The 19,892-nt window shown below is 42.5% G+C and overlaps 2 protein-coding genes across 5 annotated transcripts in view; one reads left to right on the forward strand and one right to left on the reverse strand.

Annotated features, from left to right (window-relative positions):
* TSPAN4 (tetraspanin 4) overlaps positions 1 to 10,498 on the reverse strand; it is a 504,940-nt gene extending 494,442 nt beyond the window's left edge. Inside the window, exon 1 of one of the 2 annotated variants that reach the window (XM_033155489.1) lies at positions 10,318 to 10,498. The gene's annotated coding sequence lies outside the window, so the exon portion shown is untranslated. The remainder of the gene's footprint in view (positions 1 to 10,317) is intronic. The other variant, XM_033155472.1, reaches the window with a different exon arrangement.
* Positions 10,499 to 10,616: 118 nt separating this feature from the next.
* On the forward strand, positions 10,617 to 18,973 carry POLR2L (RNA polymerase II subunit L). Of its 3 annotated transcripts, none has more exons than XM_033155534.1 (3): positions 10,617 to 10,763; positions 13,029 to 13,130; positions 18,603 to 18,973. In XM_033155534.1, the coding sequence occupies exons 2-3, from the start codon at positions 13,036 to 13,038 to the stop codon at positions 18,709 to 18,711; spliced, it is 204 nt and encodes a 67-aa protein (XP_033011425.1). In that variant the 5' UTR covers positions 10,617 to 10,763; positions 13,029 to 13,035; the 3' UTR covers positions 18,712 to 18,973. The 3 variants fall into 3 exon arrangements, with proteins under 3 accessions (XP_033011425.1, XP_033011416.1, XP_033011406.1); XM_033155525.1 differs by having other exon boundaries at positions 10,759 to 10,780; XM_033155515.1 differs by lacking the exon at positions 10,617 to 10,763 and adding an exon at positions 10,820 to 10,955.
* Positions 18,974 to 19,892: the final 919 nt, after the last annotated feature.

Consider the following 19,892-nt stretch of genomic DNA (forward strand, 5'->3'; position numbering starts at 1 on the left):
CGGGACAGCTGTTCCTGCTGCCAGGCCAGGAGACACCACAACCCTGAGAAGGAGAAGGCACAGCTTCTCCAGGCATCTCCTGCTGCCACAACGGCTGCTCTCTTCAGCTCTCACAGCTATGCAGGTCCCAACCATTCACCACCACCTCCCATCCTCCAGCAACTTCAAGAACACCGATGCACAGCCAAGGAAAGATGAGGAAGAGACAGAGACATGCCCACCAAGTGTGCCTGGCTAGGAGTAAGGATCAAGCCGTCTCCTTCTGTCTGGTGCTCCAGAAGGTCAAGGTCAGCTTCTCCCTTTCCCTGGCCAGCCCTGGGTCTGTCTGTGAGCAAGCTCCTGGGCCCGTCTTCCTCCTGCCACCTAAAAGGCAGGGAAATATGCACACCTGCATCTTGCTCAGCTGGGCAGCATATGGGAAGCGTGCCTCCTAGTACATACAAAGCACGCATGTTGCCAGGTACATTCCAAACTGGAAAAAAGCTCCTCAGACTCTCATGGCCTTGGCCCCTTTCCTTACATGAGAATAGTCATTTGTAGAGAGGCTGCTTTCCTTCTTCTTCCTGTGAAAATAACTTACTTGTGAGAATAAATGCTGAATCCAGTAGTTCTTCCCAGGCAACATCAGGCTATAACAGTACAAGCAATTAATAAAATAACAACCTACATTGCTGCATTACAAAGCTATGAGTATACTGTTAGGAGTTTGTTTGTCTGAATAAACAATACCACCATAATTTGATAAAATTCACAGGTGATCAAAAACTTAACAAATGTACCAAATGCCCCTTTAGGACTCTAGAGTTGGAATGTAATACCCACCGGAGTCTGAGAGAAAAATAGATAGGCAGGACTGGTGTTTGCACCCTGCAGCGGCATCTAGCCCATATTGCACCACAGCACAACGCCATCTTTCAAACCAACAACTCCAAGCTTCCATTCAGTTCAGCTTCAGAGAAGGATGCTAGAAAGAGTTTTTGCAGTATGAATTTGAGCAGACACAGAACAAGAAAGGGCTGTGGGCTAGCAGAAGATAAAGCACCTTGGGATGCTGTAGCCTTCTATGAATATCCATTGCAGGGTCAGAGGTTATGCTGTCTGCTGCAGGAGTCTTATTTCCATCCACCAAGCTCTGGTTATACAAAAGGAAAGTAGACCCTATCACACTGTTCTAAGTCTTCTCACAGCTCAGAAAGTGGGGAGCACAAAGCCTTACAGCAAAATGCTCCTTGGGTTTACTTGGAAGTGATCTCACTACGCTCAGTGGGATTTCTCTCTCAGCAAAAACATTTAGGTCTTCAGCTTTAAACACCATCTCCCTTTTTACACCCACTTCAATTAAAAAAAAACTTTCAAAACAACATAATTTCTTCAAGACGACTGCACTCCTGACAAAGGATTACAGCATGACATTTAAGTTTGTGAAAACTTCAACAGCTAAGGAAGGGAAAATAACCCATTGGTTTCCAAAGACCCTGCACAGCAGTTCCATCTGTGCTCAGTGCCAATTCAATTCCCTCTGTTCACAGCTGTAGAGAATTACTGTCCTTGGGTAAGCAAAGGGGAGTAAATTGTATCTTCATTAGCACTCTCAAGTCATAAAAATCATGTTTCAACAGCCGCAAAAACTCACTGCTTGGGTTCTGCCACAGTTCAAGTTGAGGCTGGAGTTTCTGCACATCAGGTCAATAATCCATGTGTTCAAAACCCAGTCACGGAAAATGCATTAATATAAGCTGTGCATTAAGGCACAATTATTTATACACAGAGCAGTAATGGCTTGTATCAACTCTCACGTCAGGGGCAGTGGAAATTCCATTTTTAGACAAACTAGCACTTTAATAAAAGTAACACAATACTAACAAACTTAAGCCTTAGGGATGGCAAAGCAGCACATTCATTTTCTGATGCCGATGGAAATCACACAATACGAAGAACGGCCTAATTCAATAAAATTAGCTAACAACACTACAGGGAAATATGGTCCCACAGAGTTCCATTTTCAAAGCATGCCTTATTAGCTCTCTGTTGCACATGCAACTTTCCACCAGGACCATAAACTACTCCACTGAACTATTAGAAAATCAAAAGGGTATAGGGACATACAAGCAAGATGGAGATGGCTAAGGAATTTCAACAGGTGCATCTAACCATGCGCAGAAACAGTATAAGAAAAGGAAAAGAAAAGAAAAAAGAGCAGCATCTGCTGAATTCCCTCTTAACACCACCAGTCAAAAGTGCATGACAGGAGTCCATTGCTCTGATTAGCCCAGTGATGGTTTATTCCTCTTGTTTTCTGGACTGAAGTAAACACTCCAATCCTAAAAAGCCAGTGTGGTGTTAGCTGTTAGAGCAAGATCTTCAATGTGGAATGTGTGGTGCACTTCAGATGTTTTGTTGGACTACAGTTCCCACCAGCCCCCAGCCAACACAGCAAAAAGTAATGGGTGATGGGAGCTGTATTCTGGGAATTAAAATATCAATTCTGACCCTGTGCTTTATTTCTTTATTTATTGCCCTTTTTATTTGAGCTGCATCTTGCCCTTCCTCCCCAAGTTGTCCATCTATATCTATCTATCTATCTATCTATCTATCTATCTATCTATCTATCTATAAAGGTAAAGGACCCCTGACAGTTAAGTCCAGTCGTAAATGACTCTGGGGTTGCAGCACTCATCTCGCTTTACTGGCCAAGGGAGCCAACGTTCCACCGACCTTCTGATCGGCAAGCCCTAGGCTCAGTGGTTTAGACCAGAGTGCCACCCATGTCTGTCTGTCTGTCTGTCTGTCTGTCTGTCTGTCTGTCTGTCTCTGTCTGTCTCTGTCTCTCTCTCTCTCTCTCTCTATATATATATATATATATATATAAGTTTTGTGTGTTTTTCCTCATTCAGCTATATTTATCCAGTTAATATCTATGCAAGTATGCTCTCTACTTTCCTCAGCCAAATGCTGACACCCCACCACAGGATGACCTAGATGACAAGCTATATTGCATCCACACTCTGCAAGGCCTTTGGGCAAGATACTCTCTGTGAGTCTACCTCCTCACTGCCACAGGGCTCTTATCAGTGGGCCCCTTGCCAGGGTGAAGGCTCTCAGAAGATATCCGACCACGCTGGCCCTTGGTGCTGGCCCTAACAAGGACTCTCCACATCTCTCCTACCAGGTCTTTCCAGCCTATAACACATGGCTTTGCAGAACTCTTTGAGATTCAGAAGACTACGTATTCCCAGGGCCACAGGAGCCTGCAGAACAAGGCACCAGCCCCTTAAAAGAGGCAAACAGTTCACTGGAGAGGGAGGGGCCAACAGCAAGACTAGTTGAGCCAATCTTCAGAAGGCCTCTGAAACAACAGCTCCACTCTACTCTAGGCAGGTTCTCCCACATCAGTTGGTAAACCAAGAGGTACTACAACTGTTGACTGCTCTCCTATATCCCAGAGACCAGCTGGGGAAGAACATGGCCATGTTACTGTTTTGTTACACTAACACTAATGTGGAAACAAGTTCCATTAAAATCAATGGAAGTAGCCACCTACGACTGGAGATGATTCTCTGTATGCTTACATCCAGCCACATCAGTGTATTGGGGCTTTGGATGCGTTGTGGGCCCTCTCTCCGCATCTCACGGGAAGTAGGATAGAAAGTTGAGTAGTATGTGCCTAAGTGTTTTGCAGAAGCATGACAAATTTCACCCTTTTGCTATGGTGCACAGCAAGGGGTTTTCTTCGCTTGCTTGTTCCAACTTCTAAAGTAAAAAAAGAAAGAAAGGTGAGAAATCTTTATTTCCAGACATTTGCCCTAGGTACTGCAAGACCTTTTTATCAATACAATAGCACAACATTAACTAGAGCGACTAGACACAAGGAAATGAATCAAGACCTGGTGGTGCATGCAAGTCTTGAATGTTAATGGGTATGTGTATTACTTACCAACAACATGAATAATGGTTAAGATCTGACCTCAAGGAGGCACTCAGGTTTAATGTGCAGCTAATTTCAGTGCGCATTTTAAAATGTGTTAATTTCACTTGCAAAGCGTGTTTCTTTAGAACAGGCCAGGGCCAGTCAACTTCTGCACTCTTGGGGGCTGCTCACTCCCAGCAGCGCTCCAGATAATAGAAGCAATTTTTGCAGCACAACCCACCACATCCTTTCCTATTCAGATGCCAGCTTGTTTTCTTCTGTTTCTTACTGGTCCTTTTCTCTGCTTCTAACAGCGGTCCAATATGCATAAATTTAGCTGGTGAAACTTCTCTGACACAAAAAGAAACAGCTGGCAAAAGCTTCCCTGCCTTCATTTCTGCTGTTAGAAGTCGAGAAGTCAGGCTCTATAACACAGACAACACAATCTAGCAGTAAGAGTTCCACAGTTATGGAGGGGTGGGATCCAAGGGGGAAGTGCGGAATCTCTCTCACACTCAACCCCTGAAAACAATCTTCTTTGTGAGCAAAACTATTGGCAAGTGTTTTACAGTACTACATCTGCACCAAAACACAATAGGACATTTTGTCAAGGGGAATAAAATTAAGTCGGGGACCAGATGTAGCCCATGGGAGTTACTGGCCAACCTTGCTTTAAAAACACTTCATGCAGTGTTTTAAACCATCACTTGCTTGTCACATTGCTTCAAAGTTGAAAAGCTTTCATCAAATTGAGAACGACAGACCACTTACGATCCATATGGAGATCTTTGGATGTCTACCCGGAAGTAAATCCATGCAAATTTAATCCACTGATAGTTCTTCAAGGCTGCAATCCTATTCACACTTATATAAGTGTATAGGATTGCACTCTTAATGCAATACCAAACATAATCAAAGTGAACCTGATTCTAATTAATCTGCAATCAAGTAATGCAACAGACCAACATAGGAGGAGCTACGGTTAGGGTTTTTTTTTTAATGCCTTTCTTTACTCTAGTCCCTATTCCAATGGTAATTTTAGTGAACTACTGAACATCAGTAGTACCCACACATATTTCTCATTTAACTTCTCTTATTTTCCCCCTGGTTTGTTCCTAATGCACACTTCATGCTGAGATAAGCATTGCAGCTATCCCATGAATAAGGGATTACTGGAGAATCTGCATTTTGAAAGAGACACATTGTGCCTAACTCCTTCCGCTCAGGATGACAAAAAACAGCTTTTGGACCCAGGAACTTTACGTGCTATCACTTTAATGCTGGCTCTCCTTCGATTTCTTGAAAGATTATTGGCTTTGCCAATAATAAATGAATCTGATCCAACAGCAAGCCACTGTCCAAGCACAAAGAGATGGTGCAAGATAGCCACAAACATGGGACGACAAGCAACCTGATCAATGACCACATGGCATTACTGATTCTTAGGGTGAATGCAGCAATCTGCCTATGATCCAATTTGAGCATCACTCCATGTTTATTTCTAATGTGCAACACCAGCTCCAGGAAGTCATATATCACCAAAACAGAGAAAATGCATTCCCAAAAGAGACAAGATGGCACAATTTGCTAAAAATGTGCAGACTAATGACTATGCATAGATGCAAATTTAGAGGGGGGGAATTACATAGAAACACAACAGATCTCACCAGGTGAGTTGTGCACCTGCTCAGACTGCTGTCCAGGTGCTAACCACTGCCCCCTTGCTCTCCCTTCTTAAGGTTCTTAATCTTTAAATGGAACTTGGACCAGACAGCCCTCCAAACACAAGAACTGTCTCAGTAATGTAGGACACACAATCACCCTAGTTTCAATCCAACTTTAGTAAGTTTTAAAAGGTCCTTGATGCACAATCAGTGTCCAACTTCATCAATGTCCAACTTAAAATAACAAACTTAGAGATGTAAAGAGCCAGAAAGAAAGAAAGAAAGAAAGAAAGAAAGAAAGGGGGGTGAGACACATTTTTCCTGGTTATTTGCAGGCCTTTCATTTATTTTAAGCATTTCTGCCCTGCCCCTTTAGACTTGCCCCCAGAGCTGCTTACAAACAATCTAAAATATATCACTCAGAAGGCGAAAGGGATAGAAAGTGAGGTATAAAGCAAGCTCATATACCAATTCTTAAAGTTGCAGTTCTTATGAGGACCAGCTGGGAAAGAAACAGTTCAGGTTGCCTGAAGGAATGGCTGCTGCTAAGTGACAATTGAAGGAAGGCCAAAGGCAGCTGGTCTCTCAGCAAAAGCTTGGCTTCTCTCCCTCTGATCTACAGCCTCCGCAAACTACATAGATTATGTTTACTTCATTGCCTCCCACTACCCACACACACACACAGTCAAGAAATAAATCAAAGGTGGAAGAAATGAATGAAATAACTTGGAATGAGTCAGGGCCTTTCCCTATCTATATCACCAATGGATTAAAAGTGACAAGATGAGCAGTTAAGGTAGAAGGTTGGTTATTCACAGGAACTCCAGAATTACCCAAGAGTAAATCGCAATACAGTAACAGCAATGAATGATCATGTAGCAAAAATGTAGCAAAAATCATGTAGCAGGTTTGGGAGAACCCCAAAGTTGCAGAAATACAAAAAATCCTAAAAGAGTGTGTGGTGGGAGGAAGACATACGCAGACATGCACCAGCGTGAACTGAACGTGTTCAGGGGCCAGAGAACATGGAGTGGTGTTTTTTTTTGGGGGGGGGGGGGAACTGGGTGGGTTGGAATGGAGTATTCTGGGGAGAATGACTGTCTGAATACTCCATTCCAATCCACCACATTTTCTTTCCCCCAAAAGACACCCCGTGTTCTCTGGCCACTGAGCATGCTCAGTCCACACTAATGCATGTCCTCTCCCTGTCCCCACACTTTTAGGATTTTTTTTGTACTTCTGCAACTCTTAGAGTTCCCCAAAACCTGCCAATGTCTTTTGGTGCGGATTATGCCATTTTTGGCTACATACGGTAGTTATTAGAAGTGAAAGGAGGCGTTTGTATATAAAGGATTGTCCCAGTATTACTTGTTTGTTTTTCGTCTGTACCAGGGATGGGGCATCTGCGGCCCTCCAGATGTTGCTGGATTATAACTCCTATCATTCCTGATTACCAGTCGCCATGCAGGCTGGGGCTGATGGGAGATGGAATCCCACAACATCTGGAGAGCCACAAGTGCCCCATCCCTGACCGTGACCTATACCCAAATCTGCCAACTGAGAGTAACTTGTTATGCATCAAACTAGTTCACCCAAGCTTATGTCACCCATAATAAATTTATTGAGTCTTTTAAGGTGCCACAAGACTTGTTTTTGCTGTGACAGATAAGCTGTAAAAAAAATAAGAACAACGCTGGTGAAACAGAGCAAAGGCCTGTCCAGCATCCTGTTTTCTATAGAGGCCAAAAAGAGGTCCCAGGAAATTATGTCCGCAGTAATGAGAAAGGGCACATAGTCAGCACATTCTTTGATTCCCCAAGCATCACCAGTATATATTCATGTCCACTGTATAGCAGGCTGGGCTCGGGATACAAAGTCTTATGTGAAAAATCACCCACTCCTCAAGGTACAGCCCTTCACACAAACAAACTCATCCTTGTGAGGAGGTGATGTTGGAAGACTCTTTCCTCCTGCTGCTGAATGAATAGCCTCCAGCGCACTTGGGGGGGGGGTATACAGATCTTGCCCCCCCACTAGCTGTAAAAGTTATAGCTTAAGCAAGCTAGTGTAAGGTGAAAGACCTTGACTCTTGCCCCTCACCCCATCCAATATAATTCCCATAAGCCACCATGGTGTTTTCCTTGTGGTAGTGCCGGAGTAGCTAACTTCTGGCCTTCCAGATGTTGCTGAACTACAACTTCCATCATCCCCAAATAGTGGCCATGCTAGCTAGGTTTAAGAGGAGTTGGAGTCCAGCAATGTCTGGAGAGCAACAGGTTAGCTACTGTTGGGGATGGTTCCCTCAGAGCCGGCCCAACCAAGAGGCAAGGTGAGACAACTGCCTCAGGCAGCAGAATCCTCTTAGGCAGCAGAACCCGGTGTTGAGCTCTCTTTCCCCACCTTGCTCCTGATGTAGATCTTTCCTCACCCCTTTTTACCTGGCAGGGAGGAAGGCGCCAATTTAGGGTCTGTCTCAGATGCCAGAATGTATCGCTTTCCCTTGGTCTACCTCTCCCAGTAAGACTTAATCTTCCCAGGACGCACTTCCATTTTCCCACCAAAAACCTCAACCACCACCTTCCCTTTCCTCTCAAGAAATGGCACGTCTCTTAAATAAAGTCTGTAGTAAGAAAGCGATAGAACCCAATCTTCCAAGTGCTTGCTCAAAAGTAAGCGGCAGGGATTTCACGGAAACTTACTCTGAAGTAAACATCTACATGACCCACAGCCTTGGATAAATATTTGCAGAATGAGGACCAATAATAACAATCCCACTTGATTCAAATGCCAAGCATACTCAGAGACACAACTGGGGGAGATAAAGAAATCTGATAGCTTCTCTCTTGGTCTTTTGCCTGAAGACACAGCAATAGCTTGTGGAAGGACAGAGAGCCTTACAGCTTGCAAACTCTGGTATCCTATTCATTTGCTCTTCCGCCTCAAACTCCCCACCCCCATGATTTATAACTCTTTCCCCAAATAAAATGTTGCCATTGGATACAATCCTGCAAACACCACATGCTAATCCCCCTGAAGCGGGAACAGTTTGTTCTTAAATACAGTTGTGAATAAATCTCACCCTTTAAAGGAGACTCTCAAATATAATTCCGCACCAGTGGCAGGAGAGAAGCCAAAGTTACTCTAGAAAAGTCAAACAGACCACACCCATTCACCTCAGCCAAACAGAGGACTGCACAAAAAGTTGTGCTAGACCCACACTTCTCAAACCATAGTGTAGAGAAGCCCCATTATTAACTCCAACTGCATTCACATTTATTTCTCCTTCACAGGGAGAAATTCCACTGTAAAATATGCATGAAATGTTGCCCCCCCCCCCAAAAAAAATCTGCGCTATGGCAAATAATCCTCCTTTCACGAGGTTTTCCAAGGAGACCAGTCCCCAGCTCACCTCTCCACTCACCCATCAAGGGGCGACCTCGAGTCAGTCAACATCTCTCAGTCCAAAATCTCCCTTGCGGGAATAAGAGCAGATACACCACCCCAGCCTGAGCTCCTTGGAGAAGGGTGGCACACAAAATACAAATAAAAATAGTAAATAGTAAGCTGTAATTGTTTACTCCGGAGGATGTGGGCCCGCTCAGTTCCATGGGGTTCACCCGCCAATAAGTGTGCATGGGACTGAGGGCGTACCAGGATGTGGCTCTACCGACCACAATATATCACTACCTAGAAATACCGGGGGGGGGGCAGGGGGAGGAATGATGGCATGCAACCTAAACGTTGGTTCGGTTTGGTCAGGCTGCAAAAAACTACGCACTTTCAAAGGGAAGTACCCGTAATCAGGAATTTACTTCAGAGTAAACGTGCACTGGATCGGGCTACCGATGTGCGAAGAACTGGGGCGCCAGACACACACAGAGGTTTGTTTTCCTGCGAGAAAAAGAAAACAGGACTGTTGTAGGTTCCGCCTCCCAAAGGTTTGGAAAGCAGCTACTCTCCGCATATTTTATTATTTTATATAGGGCAAGTTTTCGCTTGACACCAGCGACCCACGGATCCATCAAGTTAACACCCGAGAGGAAGGAGGAAGATGCTCTCCTTGCTGGGGGCGGGGGGGGGGGCTTTTCATTTCCGAAGGAGAGCGAGCGCCGGGGCAGCAGCATTAGGGAAAGTCTGGCTGGACTGAATGTCCAAGAGCGGTTGTTGCTATTTCTCCTAGGCTCTCAAAAATGAAGGGATTTTTTTAAAAAATATAAACGAAAACTCCTTTCTGGCAGCGTGTTTCCATTTAAAGTTATTCCTCGTGCTTTCAGTAGAAACATCACCGAGATTGCGATCACCATTTGGGAACAGCCATCCAGGCATTTTCTCCCAAGCACACACTGCAAATCTCCACTAACTTGAGTGGGTTTTGGCAGCACAAAAGAGAGAGAAAGAAATCGCCACAAGTAGCGTATCATCAGAGCAGCTGTGTTCCTCTGCAAGGCATCAGCAGCCTGATTTAGATTTGGAGCGGAGAGAAACACCGTTTTCCTCTCCCCACCTTATCTTTTCCCGTTTTATAGCTCCCATCAGCAAGGAAAAACTTGACGGGGCTGAACTACTGCAACACCAACCAGTTGCACTTTTCCAGCCAACAGCACAACTCAATGTACGGAAGACAGAAAAATCAGCCTTCTTTTTCTAAAACTCTCGCTTGGTGGGGGGACGGGGGGGACGGGACGGGACTCTAGCAACAAGTGACTGCAGAACAGTGCGAAAAGAAACACGAATGGAAAGGAGTACCTGACGCTCCGCCGCCACTTGCTCCAATGAAGCTGCGAGCTCAAGCTGCTCCCGCTGCCCAGACTCAGCGCTCTGCAATCCGAACGCCCCAGCTGCCACTCAGCGCGCACGAGAAACGCGAAAGCTCTCGCCGAACGCAACTTTCTTGAGCCAACCGCGACGCCGTACCGCTCGGACCGTACCACTCTGCACCCTCGGAGTGGGGTCGGGTTAAGAATAGAGCGAAAAAGAAGAGGGCGCTGTCCCCAACCCTCTTCGGGGATTTCTGCTGATCTGCGCGGAAATCTCCCGCGGTTGTCTCTTAACGTGCTCACTGTAGCGTACTGCTACGGAAGTCTGAAAACAGTTCTTTCCCCCCCTATTGCGTGGATTAGTAGCGCCCGGCGAGGAGGGGGAGTGGCGATTTGCAAAGGTTGTAACCGCGGCAACGGTGCGCGCGGGACGCGGCGTGTCCGTTAGGGAGGTCAGTTGGTCCGCCGAGTCTCCCGTTTTAGTCCGGGTTTTCCTTTGTCGACTTTTCCCCGTCCTCCCCACTCTTCAAAAACGCTCGTAGTAAGAGAAGGAAAGGTATCTCGTAGCAGTCGCGACTTTCCTGCGCTTTCGCCGCCGCCGCCGCCGCCGCTACTGTTAACATAACGGTAATGCTAATAAATAATGATGCGTTACTTTTTCATTCTGAAGGAGAAAAGAGTGAGAAGCGGAATTAAATCGCTTCCGAATGCTCAGACCGGTTTCTTCTCTGCCCCTTCCTCCAGTTTCTGTAGCATCATATTTACATCTTACTCGGGGCCACCGATCCCGGCCAGGCACTCTGATGTGGGCAAGGACGGAAGCCACCCGCCCCTCTTTATATAGCTTTAAAGTATTGCCGAAACCTGGGGCGGGCGAGGGTTTGGCCATGTTTACTTGGAGAGTTAAGGAGAACAAGACGATGACGAGTTGATTTCAAGCAAGAGAGCCTCTTGGTGCCTTGAACACTTAACACATTTATTGTGATATATGAGTTCGCCGTTTGGAGGAGCCACCATTCATTCTTACCAAGTGCGTACTAGTTCACTAAAGTTTATGCCACAAGATATATGGTTGTCTTTCTGGTGCCACAAGAGTCTTACTTGCGTTTGTTGTGACATTCCAAACAAAGCTGTTCCTCTGGATCTCATTGCTTGCTGTGAGACTCGCACCCAAGTGTCCGCACATAGGATTGCAGCTTGAGTTGCACTATTTCATCTTCACGACAATCCCATGAGGCAAGTTGGCACTAGGCTGAGAGGCTGATTTGGTTGGTGGCCACCCAGCAAGCTCCTTGGTTCCTCCAGCATCCAAACTCAGCACTCTAGCATAGGAGGGGCCCATGGACATAGCCAGGACGTTTGTTAAGGGGGGAACGTCTTTTGTTGGTGGGGGGAGAACCTCAGTTTGCTATGTATTTTTATTGAATTTTATTGATTTGGGAGGGGCAGCTGCCCCCCTGCCGGCTGTGCCCATGGAGGGACCCAGTCATGCATGCTGCCTGACTCAAACCAAGGGGTGGATAAGGAGCACCTCTAATATATATTTTGCATTGTAAAAAGCAGTTAACTGCAGTTGAAATATATGAAAAGATAAAAAAAAAATTGTCCAGTAGCACTTAAGAGACCAACTACCAGTAAATTTGTTCTTGGTATAAGCTTTTATGTGCATGCACACTTCTTCAGTTAACTGCAGTTTAATCTTTATTCACCTTTTTGCTTGGAGGTAAATGGGTCTTAGATTATTGGAATAATGCTCTTCAGTTTAAAGGCAAGAGAGAACCGGTAGAGCTATCAAATTATTAGTTAATTGAAAAACGATTACTATTAGTGGCAATCAGTAACTTTGAGTTATCAGTAATGATTATTGTGCTTCAATAAAGCTTTAAAATATTAATTCACAGCCAGCCCAGATTAAGCTAGACTCAGTGAAATTCCCATCAAAATTGCTGTCTTATACAAAGGTGAAATGCAAATATATACTTAGGTGAAAACGCTGACATTTTGAAGAAAGGATATCAGTTTTGCCAACCAGCATCTATAGCCAGTGTTGGTTTTCTTCAAAACAATTAAGGTTCTTGGAATTCAATACATTCAAGTCATACATTAAATAACTTTATTTGTTATGAGACTTCAGATAAGTGTGCATAGGACTGCAGGATTAGCACATGTAAGAGCATATTCAGAATTGTACTAAGTTTTGTGTTGAATATACACTTTGTCCCGATTGCATGGGGCTCTCAGGAGTCCACTTCATATGTCCAGACTAAGCATGCAAGAACAAAAAGTGCATAAGGAGCGTGGGGCATGCATGCTGGTGTGGCCCCACAACACCCCCAGCTTGTTGGTTCAAACCCCAGCCTTCCCACACTGAGCAGGTAGAAACATCTTTAAAGCCCCTTCAGGAAGCTCAACACAGGAAAGTTAAGAGGTAGAGCCAGCTTGTGTGGGGACAATGTGGGTGGGGCCAGTGTGCATGCCTCTGCCCTGTACACGCTTTTTGCCCTGTCCTGTTCAGGCTGAACACCAGAAAGAGGGCTCTAGTGCTCCTACTTTCAGACACTGACCAGGTCCACACCCACTTATCTTTGCCTTTGGAACTAATGCAGTTTAAATGCCTTGGTTAGACTGCTTGGTATTAGTTTTAGATACATCAAATCATATGCTTACTGTTTAAATTTCCTGTTTTTAATGTTTCCCTAGGTGTAAAATGATCATACCGGTGAGATGCTTCACTTGCGGCAAAATCGTTGGAAACAAATGGGAGGCATATCTTGGTCTTCTGCAAGCTGAGTATACAGAAGGGTAAGCACTCTGCTTCACACACTTGTGTTTTCACAACTGTTTTGAGAAAAGTATCCATTAACATTTTGTAGCAGTCTAGGGATCATTCACAAAAAGGTATGTATAACACTCTTTATCCTGTGCTCATGTTTTATGAAGTGTAGGTCCAATTTTTATAAATAATAATTACATCAGTATAGAACCATATTAATAACGAAAGCATAAACTCAGGAATATTTTAGAGTGCAATCCTAGTCATGTCTACTCAAAACTTAATCCAGTGAATTCAGTGGGGCCAACTCCAAGGGTAGTGGACTTAGAATTGCAGCCTAAGCAAGGTACCTACAAATAATTGAGATTGCCTGATTTTTTGAGGGGGCTTTTGAGAGTTCCATGGGGGAAATGTTGCTACTGAGGAGCTTACATTGGAGACATTTTAAACCACCCTTTGCTTTGCTTTCCTTTTTCTCAGATATGGCTCAATGTAGAAGGTTGTACTCTGATTAAATGAATCCCTTGCTGCACTTGAGATGAATTATGAAAATTGGAAAACCTTCCATAAACATGCTTGATTTGCACATATAAGTTGGATGGTATAAACTTGAATTTCCTTTGCCTATCTATGAAATTCAAGTGAAAGTTCTTAGGATGATTTAGAAGTAATCATTTGGTTGACCTCAGTCTTACATTGCTGAACTTTAAGTGAAAGCACTTTCCCACATATAAAACTTACTGACAAAGTGAGAAGTGAATGTCGAACACAATTGGAGCATTTCAATCTCTCCCACACAGGTAGAGCTGCAAGAACTGACACACTTTCAGCATTTATATTCAAGCATCCTCTAGTGCTCTGATTAAGCATTACCATCTGACATGGCAAACAAATCAATGAACAGAAGATAGTGTTGCCCCTCTTTTGTATTTCAGTGTAATGTTTCCCACAAACAACTCTCTTGCATTTCTGTTAACAGTATGGTCCTATCCTTGGTTCCATAATTCCATAGGCTTATTCCCAGGTACATATAGGATTTGTAGCCATGGTTCCATTTTTCAGAAAACAATTCTGTTCTCTTGAGTAGTATGAAATGACAGGCCCCATTGTCTTGCTGAGTCCTCAGAACTCTTGAGAACTTAGAACATCTAAGATCCTATAATAAATTAAAGGCTAATCTTAGAAAGTACCTAAACTTTCTGCTGTCACGCTTCTTTCCCCCCTGTGGTTACATGAGTTAGACACTTTCAAAAGGAACTGAAATTCTATTTTGGGGCATTTTAAATAGTATCTGATTTTTTTAGAATACCAATTAGCTCTTAAAAGGTGCACAGGTTTCTGTGAGCTGCATGATATGAACACTTGGTTTAAATTTGATGATATGAAAAAATGTTTTGTGTACTAGAACGAAGAAGCTTCTTTATTTCTACTGTGTCACTGATGCTGCTAAAAATAGAGTATAACACATGTAATATGTCATCTGAACAGTGGTTCCAGCTCATTCAGAGCCTTTTTTTCAACATGGTAGTTTCAAATGCATTAATTATATAGAAAAGCATAAGGAACACTTGCTTGATTTTTAAAAATCACGAAGTATCAAGTGCTGTGGCAGATTTCTACCTTTTAACATTGTTTTAAGAGCTCGTGTATTTTAAGAAAAATGCTAGTACATGCTTCACTTATGGGTGATACATTATTCAGCTTCTGAGACCCTTGTAACACTATTTTCCAAATAGGAATTAAACATCTAGATACAATAATATAAAATCAAAAACATATAGAAGGAAAGGATTTCTTTCTTGACTAGCTAGTGTCTAGAGAAGTCTCGTATATTTTTCTTACCTTTGCAGCATTGTTTCTGGTTGTAGTTAATCATAGCCGTTGTGCTAGCAATTGATTTTCCATTGCAAATACAGAATTGGAATTTATGGATCTAGAATTTGAGATTAAGTAGTACTTTAGTACAATATTTGCATGATAAATGCACCTGAATTATGCCTTGGGCATAAATCAGATTCTCTTGCAATTTATTGTATGATTTTACATTGACCAAGTGGGTAGACAATACATATTTGAGTTTCTCCCTTGCAGCAAAGCTGTCTGTTAGCTCAGTGCCTACTCACAATTTTGAGGGCAGATCTATATGTCAGATATTATTAAAATCATTTCTTGTAGCAAAAAATGGGTCAGCTAAAGGGAATAATTTACTTGTCTAAGGATGCAGAGATTTTGCAGAATTTGGAAATGCTGTTTTTCTCTTACATTGAGTTTCTTCAGACAGTTATTTAGAATATTGGAGGTGGTGAAAATATTCAAAAATCTATTCAGTTCTGATGATTAGTTTAGCTAAAAATATACCACATTCAGAGTTTTTAAAAACTACACCATGAATTGATAACAATCAAGGTGTGGGAATTTATTTAAAGTATTTTGTAGTGCCAAACGTTTCTGCAATTTTGGAAAGGTTAACAGCACAATCTTATATATGTCTACTTGGAAGTAAACCCCACTGTTTAGGATTGCAGCCTAAGTGCAAAAAATAAAATAAATATGAAACTTATTGAGCCTCTATTAAAATATTTGACAGGGTGATTTATGTTGTTATCATTATTTGAATAACTTCTGAGGTCATACACTGTACTGAAGATTTTATCCTATGTGGAAATCTAGTGTGTGTGCTGGAGGCCTCTTAAGTTCAAGAGGCACTGTCTTATTATGCTCATCAGCTTTCTGCTTCTATTTTATGACTTCTACCTACTTGATCTGTGAGCACCTCACATCTCAAACTGAATGTTAATTACTGTAGTAGGCCCATAATGGGAATGAGAACTTGGTCTGCCCATACCACCACCCTGGCATAAATCATGAGCAAAATTCTTAAATGGGAAATTTAAATTCTTAAATGGGAAATTTATTACTTTATTACATGTCAAAATGTACATTAATAATACTTGGGAAAACTCAACTTCTTTTTGAATGTGTTGCTACAACAGTGGGTCAACTGCCCAGCCATTGCTAATCTTAGCTCATCAGTCTCCATTGAAAGCTCCAATGGAACAGAAACTAATGCTGACCTAAAAGGTCAGGTTAGACACCAGAGAAGTTGTATCTTTTAAGGTAGAGGATAAATAGCAAAGCCTTAACTTGGAGTTAACTGGGCACTAATAAGAAAGAACCTGTCTAAAACAGTTACCCAACTTACTGTCCCCTCACTGATCATTTATCACATTCATTAGAGCAGCATTGGGAAACCTCTGGCCCACTGGCATACTAATCCTGCCAGACCTCCCCATTTAGTGGTGGTGCAACCCCAACAAATTGGCCCTGTCGGGGGCGAAATAGCAGCTCTTCAACTTTATTGACTGCTAGGGAAAAATGGGGATAGAACGCTGGCACCCTGATTTCCATCTGCACTTCACAGCTACCGGGAACATCGTTGAACTTACCTACCTTCTTCTTGAACTTACTTAAAAAATAAGAAAAAACAAAATTTGAATCAAGAAGTTGTAATAACTTAGTAAAATATGATATTCCAAGTTCACTTTATTTTAGATAGCTTATAAGTTTTCATGGCACGTTGTAAGTAGTTGTTTTATTCACACAAACTTGATAAATGGTGAAAATTGTTTTTGAACGAGAATATTTACTGTGTGAATAATTGTCGCCTATGTGCTGTATGGGTTGTGCTATCATTATTAACGGCACAGGTTGTATTTCTTCAGCAGACCTCCCCATTTGGCTGGTAAGGTGATGCAGGGGGCACACATTCACCTGTCCATCATAATTGGTGAAGGCACAGAGCCAAATTCCAGAGGTAGAATTGGAAGTAAACTGTAAGTTTCTAGCCAATTCTTCCTTTCCAGCCTCTGCTTCAGTTTGGCACTTCTTGAATTTGGCACCTTTGTTGCCCTGCCTAGCTGCAGAAAAAGGCACCACATTTATTTATTTATTTATTTTAAGTGCTTGAAATTAAAAATTGGGAGTGATCCCAATTCTTCCTTTGTAGCTGCAAATAATTGTGAATGTCATATGATGCCAGGTTAAAGGTGGCTCCCAGGTCTGAAAACATTAAAGACTACTGATAGTGTAGACAGTACTACCGTAGGCTAGGAGGACCAATAGCCTGACTTAGACTAGCCATGCCTACTTCATGGCCTCTTACCAAACAGCTTTTGTTCCTCCAGTCCTGCTGCTACTGCAGCGTTCGAAATATATGTGTGTAAGAAGACTTTATATTGGACCTACATCTGTTGTTTGAGAGTGCTTCCAAAGCCTTCCAGTGTTTGCTATCTTCTTTGCTGAAGGAGACATTTGGGTATAAGGTGATTCATAAAAAGTAGTAATAGTAGTAGTATTAGCAGCAGCAGCAGCAGCAGCAGCAGCAGTAGTAGTAGTAGTAGTAGTAACAACAACAAATAATACTTAGATTGGGGTGGACCATCTGCTGTAATCCTTCTTCCCCTACTATGCATATTCACTCATCCTGGGTTTGTGGTGAAAACAGCACTTATTGTATGGTTGGGAGAGAGGAAAGTTAGAAAGGGCTCCTGAAGATTGCTAGAAGCCAGAAGTGTTTGTGATGGGGAGCACAGTGAATCGCAAAGCACAGGCATGGCGTAAAAGTAAGCTAATACTAGATGTGTTTTCAGTTAATGGTTTGTTTATATGTCTTTGGGAGAACGAAGCTCCTTCTGGAGCCCAGTACCAGCAGAAACGGTGATCTGTGCATTGGATGCTTGGTTACAAGACTAACATAAACTAGTCCACAGACATACAAGCTTGTGGGTTTCCCGCCTACCCTCCAGGCTTTTTCCTTTCTTGGAACATAAGGGGGGGATGTGTGGCTAGGTAGACCTTAATTAAGAGACGGATGACTGAGATTTCATCTTAGGGATCCAATAACTGCTCTTAAAGAGAAACTCAAGGCAGGCAGGCTATAATGGAAGTTGTGTACTTTTCAAGCACACTTTTACATCTGCTTCTTTAATGGGCAAATAATAAAGTTAAGCCTGTCACATTCAGTAATGTTAAAATGTGTTTATAGTCATAATGAATTAAAAAACTAAAAACTAGCAGTTATCAAAGTGAAACTTAGAGAACAGTAACTTGAGTACAGCAGCAGTCTTGTAAATGGCTCTGAGGGTAGCATTTTCTAAAATCAAGCCGTATATAAATGTTATGAAATGAAAAATAAATAGCAATCCTATTTGTCTGATCATTGGGGAGTAGGGGTTCAGCCCCTATCACAGTCAATCACCTTGCTTCTATGCACTATATTTTAACATTTTTATAGTATTTTGAAATTGTTTTAGTTTTTTTAAAAGGTATTATCACTGTGCCTGCCACCCTATGATCTTTGGGGAGGAATATAAATTGTAACAACAATAGTAATATTGTTCCTCTTCTATCTCATGGACAAGGCTTTTGCCTTTATTTGGCTGGGATCAGGTTTCAGCATGCTGCTTTTCTTTCAAACACACCTGCTTTTTGTTTGTTCTTAGTGATGCTTTGGATGCTCTGGGTCTGAAGAGATATTGCTGTCGGCGAATGCTGCTTGCCCATGTGGATCTGATTGAGAAGCTCCTGAATTATGCCCCTCTGGAGAAATAAATAGCAGAAAAAATGTACATATGGACCAGCGTGCTGCTAGAACTCCTCAAACTAAGCTGCAGGGGGTTACAAATGCAGATCATCATGTCCAGCGAAGGATTTCACTTTCTGGGCATGCTATAGGCCCTAGCCACTAACCTCTTGAAAGGAAATTACTGAAAGATGAAATCCACTTACACACAGTTGGGGACTGTCGATTTAATTAAAACAGGGATGGAAGTTCATCAGAATCTCATGGGTTGTGGAGAATTGTGATTTTTTTTTTAAAAAAAAACTGTACTTTGTGCCACTGGCAGCAGTTTTAATAAAGGTTGTAGTTATAGCCATATTGTGATTTTGTAAGGATTGTCCTTCATCTCATCCTGTGGTGCTCCTCTTACTCAATCAAGACTCTCATACAAGAAACTAAAGAGAACTGACTGCATGCTAACCTATTTCAGTTATTCACTCCTGGACTTTCTATCATTTTAGGGGTGGGGTGGAAATAACCGCTCTGGTGTTGATCCACACTATTACATTATATGAAGTTATCTTAAAGACGTGAGATCCAGTTGAGTGACAAGTACCATGACTTGTGATATGAAAAAGTAATAAAAATGGAGGATGGATTTTGTTTGCTTAGAAAAGCCAGTCTGAGGGTTTAAAGGGGGGGCATTATCCATCAAACTCAATCTATTGCATTCAGACTGAGGGAACATCTAAGCTACCAGTGTATATTGCTGGCACAATCTTCTTCCTTCCATTTCTCTCGCATGTCACATTGCAAAACTGGCAGTCCATTTTCCAGAACTGTGGTGTAAGCTCCAGTTAAAGAGGAGGTGAGCAGATTCAGTAATTCAGGGCAGGTGAAAGGCCTGCTATCTTGTCTGTGCAAAATAAAAAGGTGTTGCTTCTACCTGTTTTGTATGTTCCATAATCAGTGCAGAGCCAGCTGTTCATTAGGCACATAAAGTTGGAAAATAAACACTTGGATGGTGATCTCTTTGACACAGCTGTTAAAACAGAGGAAAGGAACTTTGCTTTCCTTTTATTTAGTAAGATGCAAAGTCTGTAACCTCACCACCATTGCACAAACACTAAATTTGATGCTGAGAAATCTTGCCTTCATATCAGTGCCAGGCTATCTCCTAAAGCCATTGATAAAGTCTCCTTAGTTTCATTAAAAAAAAACAACTACAGTT

Source organism: Lacerta agilis, chromosome 1, assembly GCF_009819535.1.
Source record: "Lacerta agilis isolate rLacAgi1 chromosome 1, rLacAgi1.pri, whole genome shotgun sequence".
NCBI lineage: Eukaryota > Metazoa > Chordata > Lepidosauria > Squamata > Lacertidae > Lacerta > Lacerta agilis.

Bases quoted from the DNA above. Each gene is read 5' to 3' on its own strand.
- POLR2L (XM_033155534.1), top strand. From the start codon at position 13,036: ATGATCATACCGGTGAGATGCTTCACTTGCGGCAAAATCGTTGGAAAC. The intron at 13,131-18,602 runs GTAAGCACTCTG...GTTTGTTCTTAG, and splicing joins CAAGCTGAGTATACAGAAGG to TGATGCTTTGGATGCTCTGG.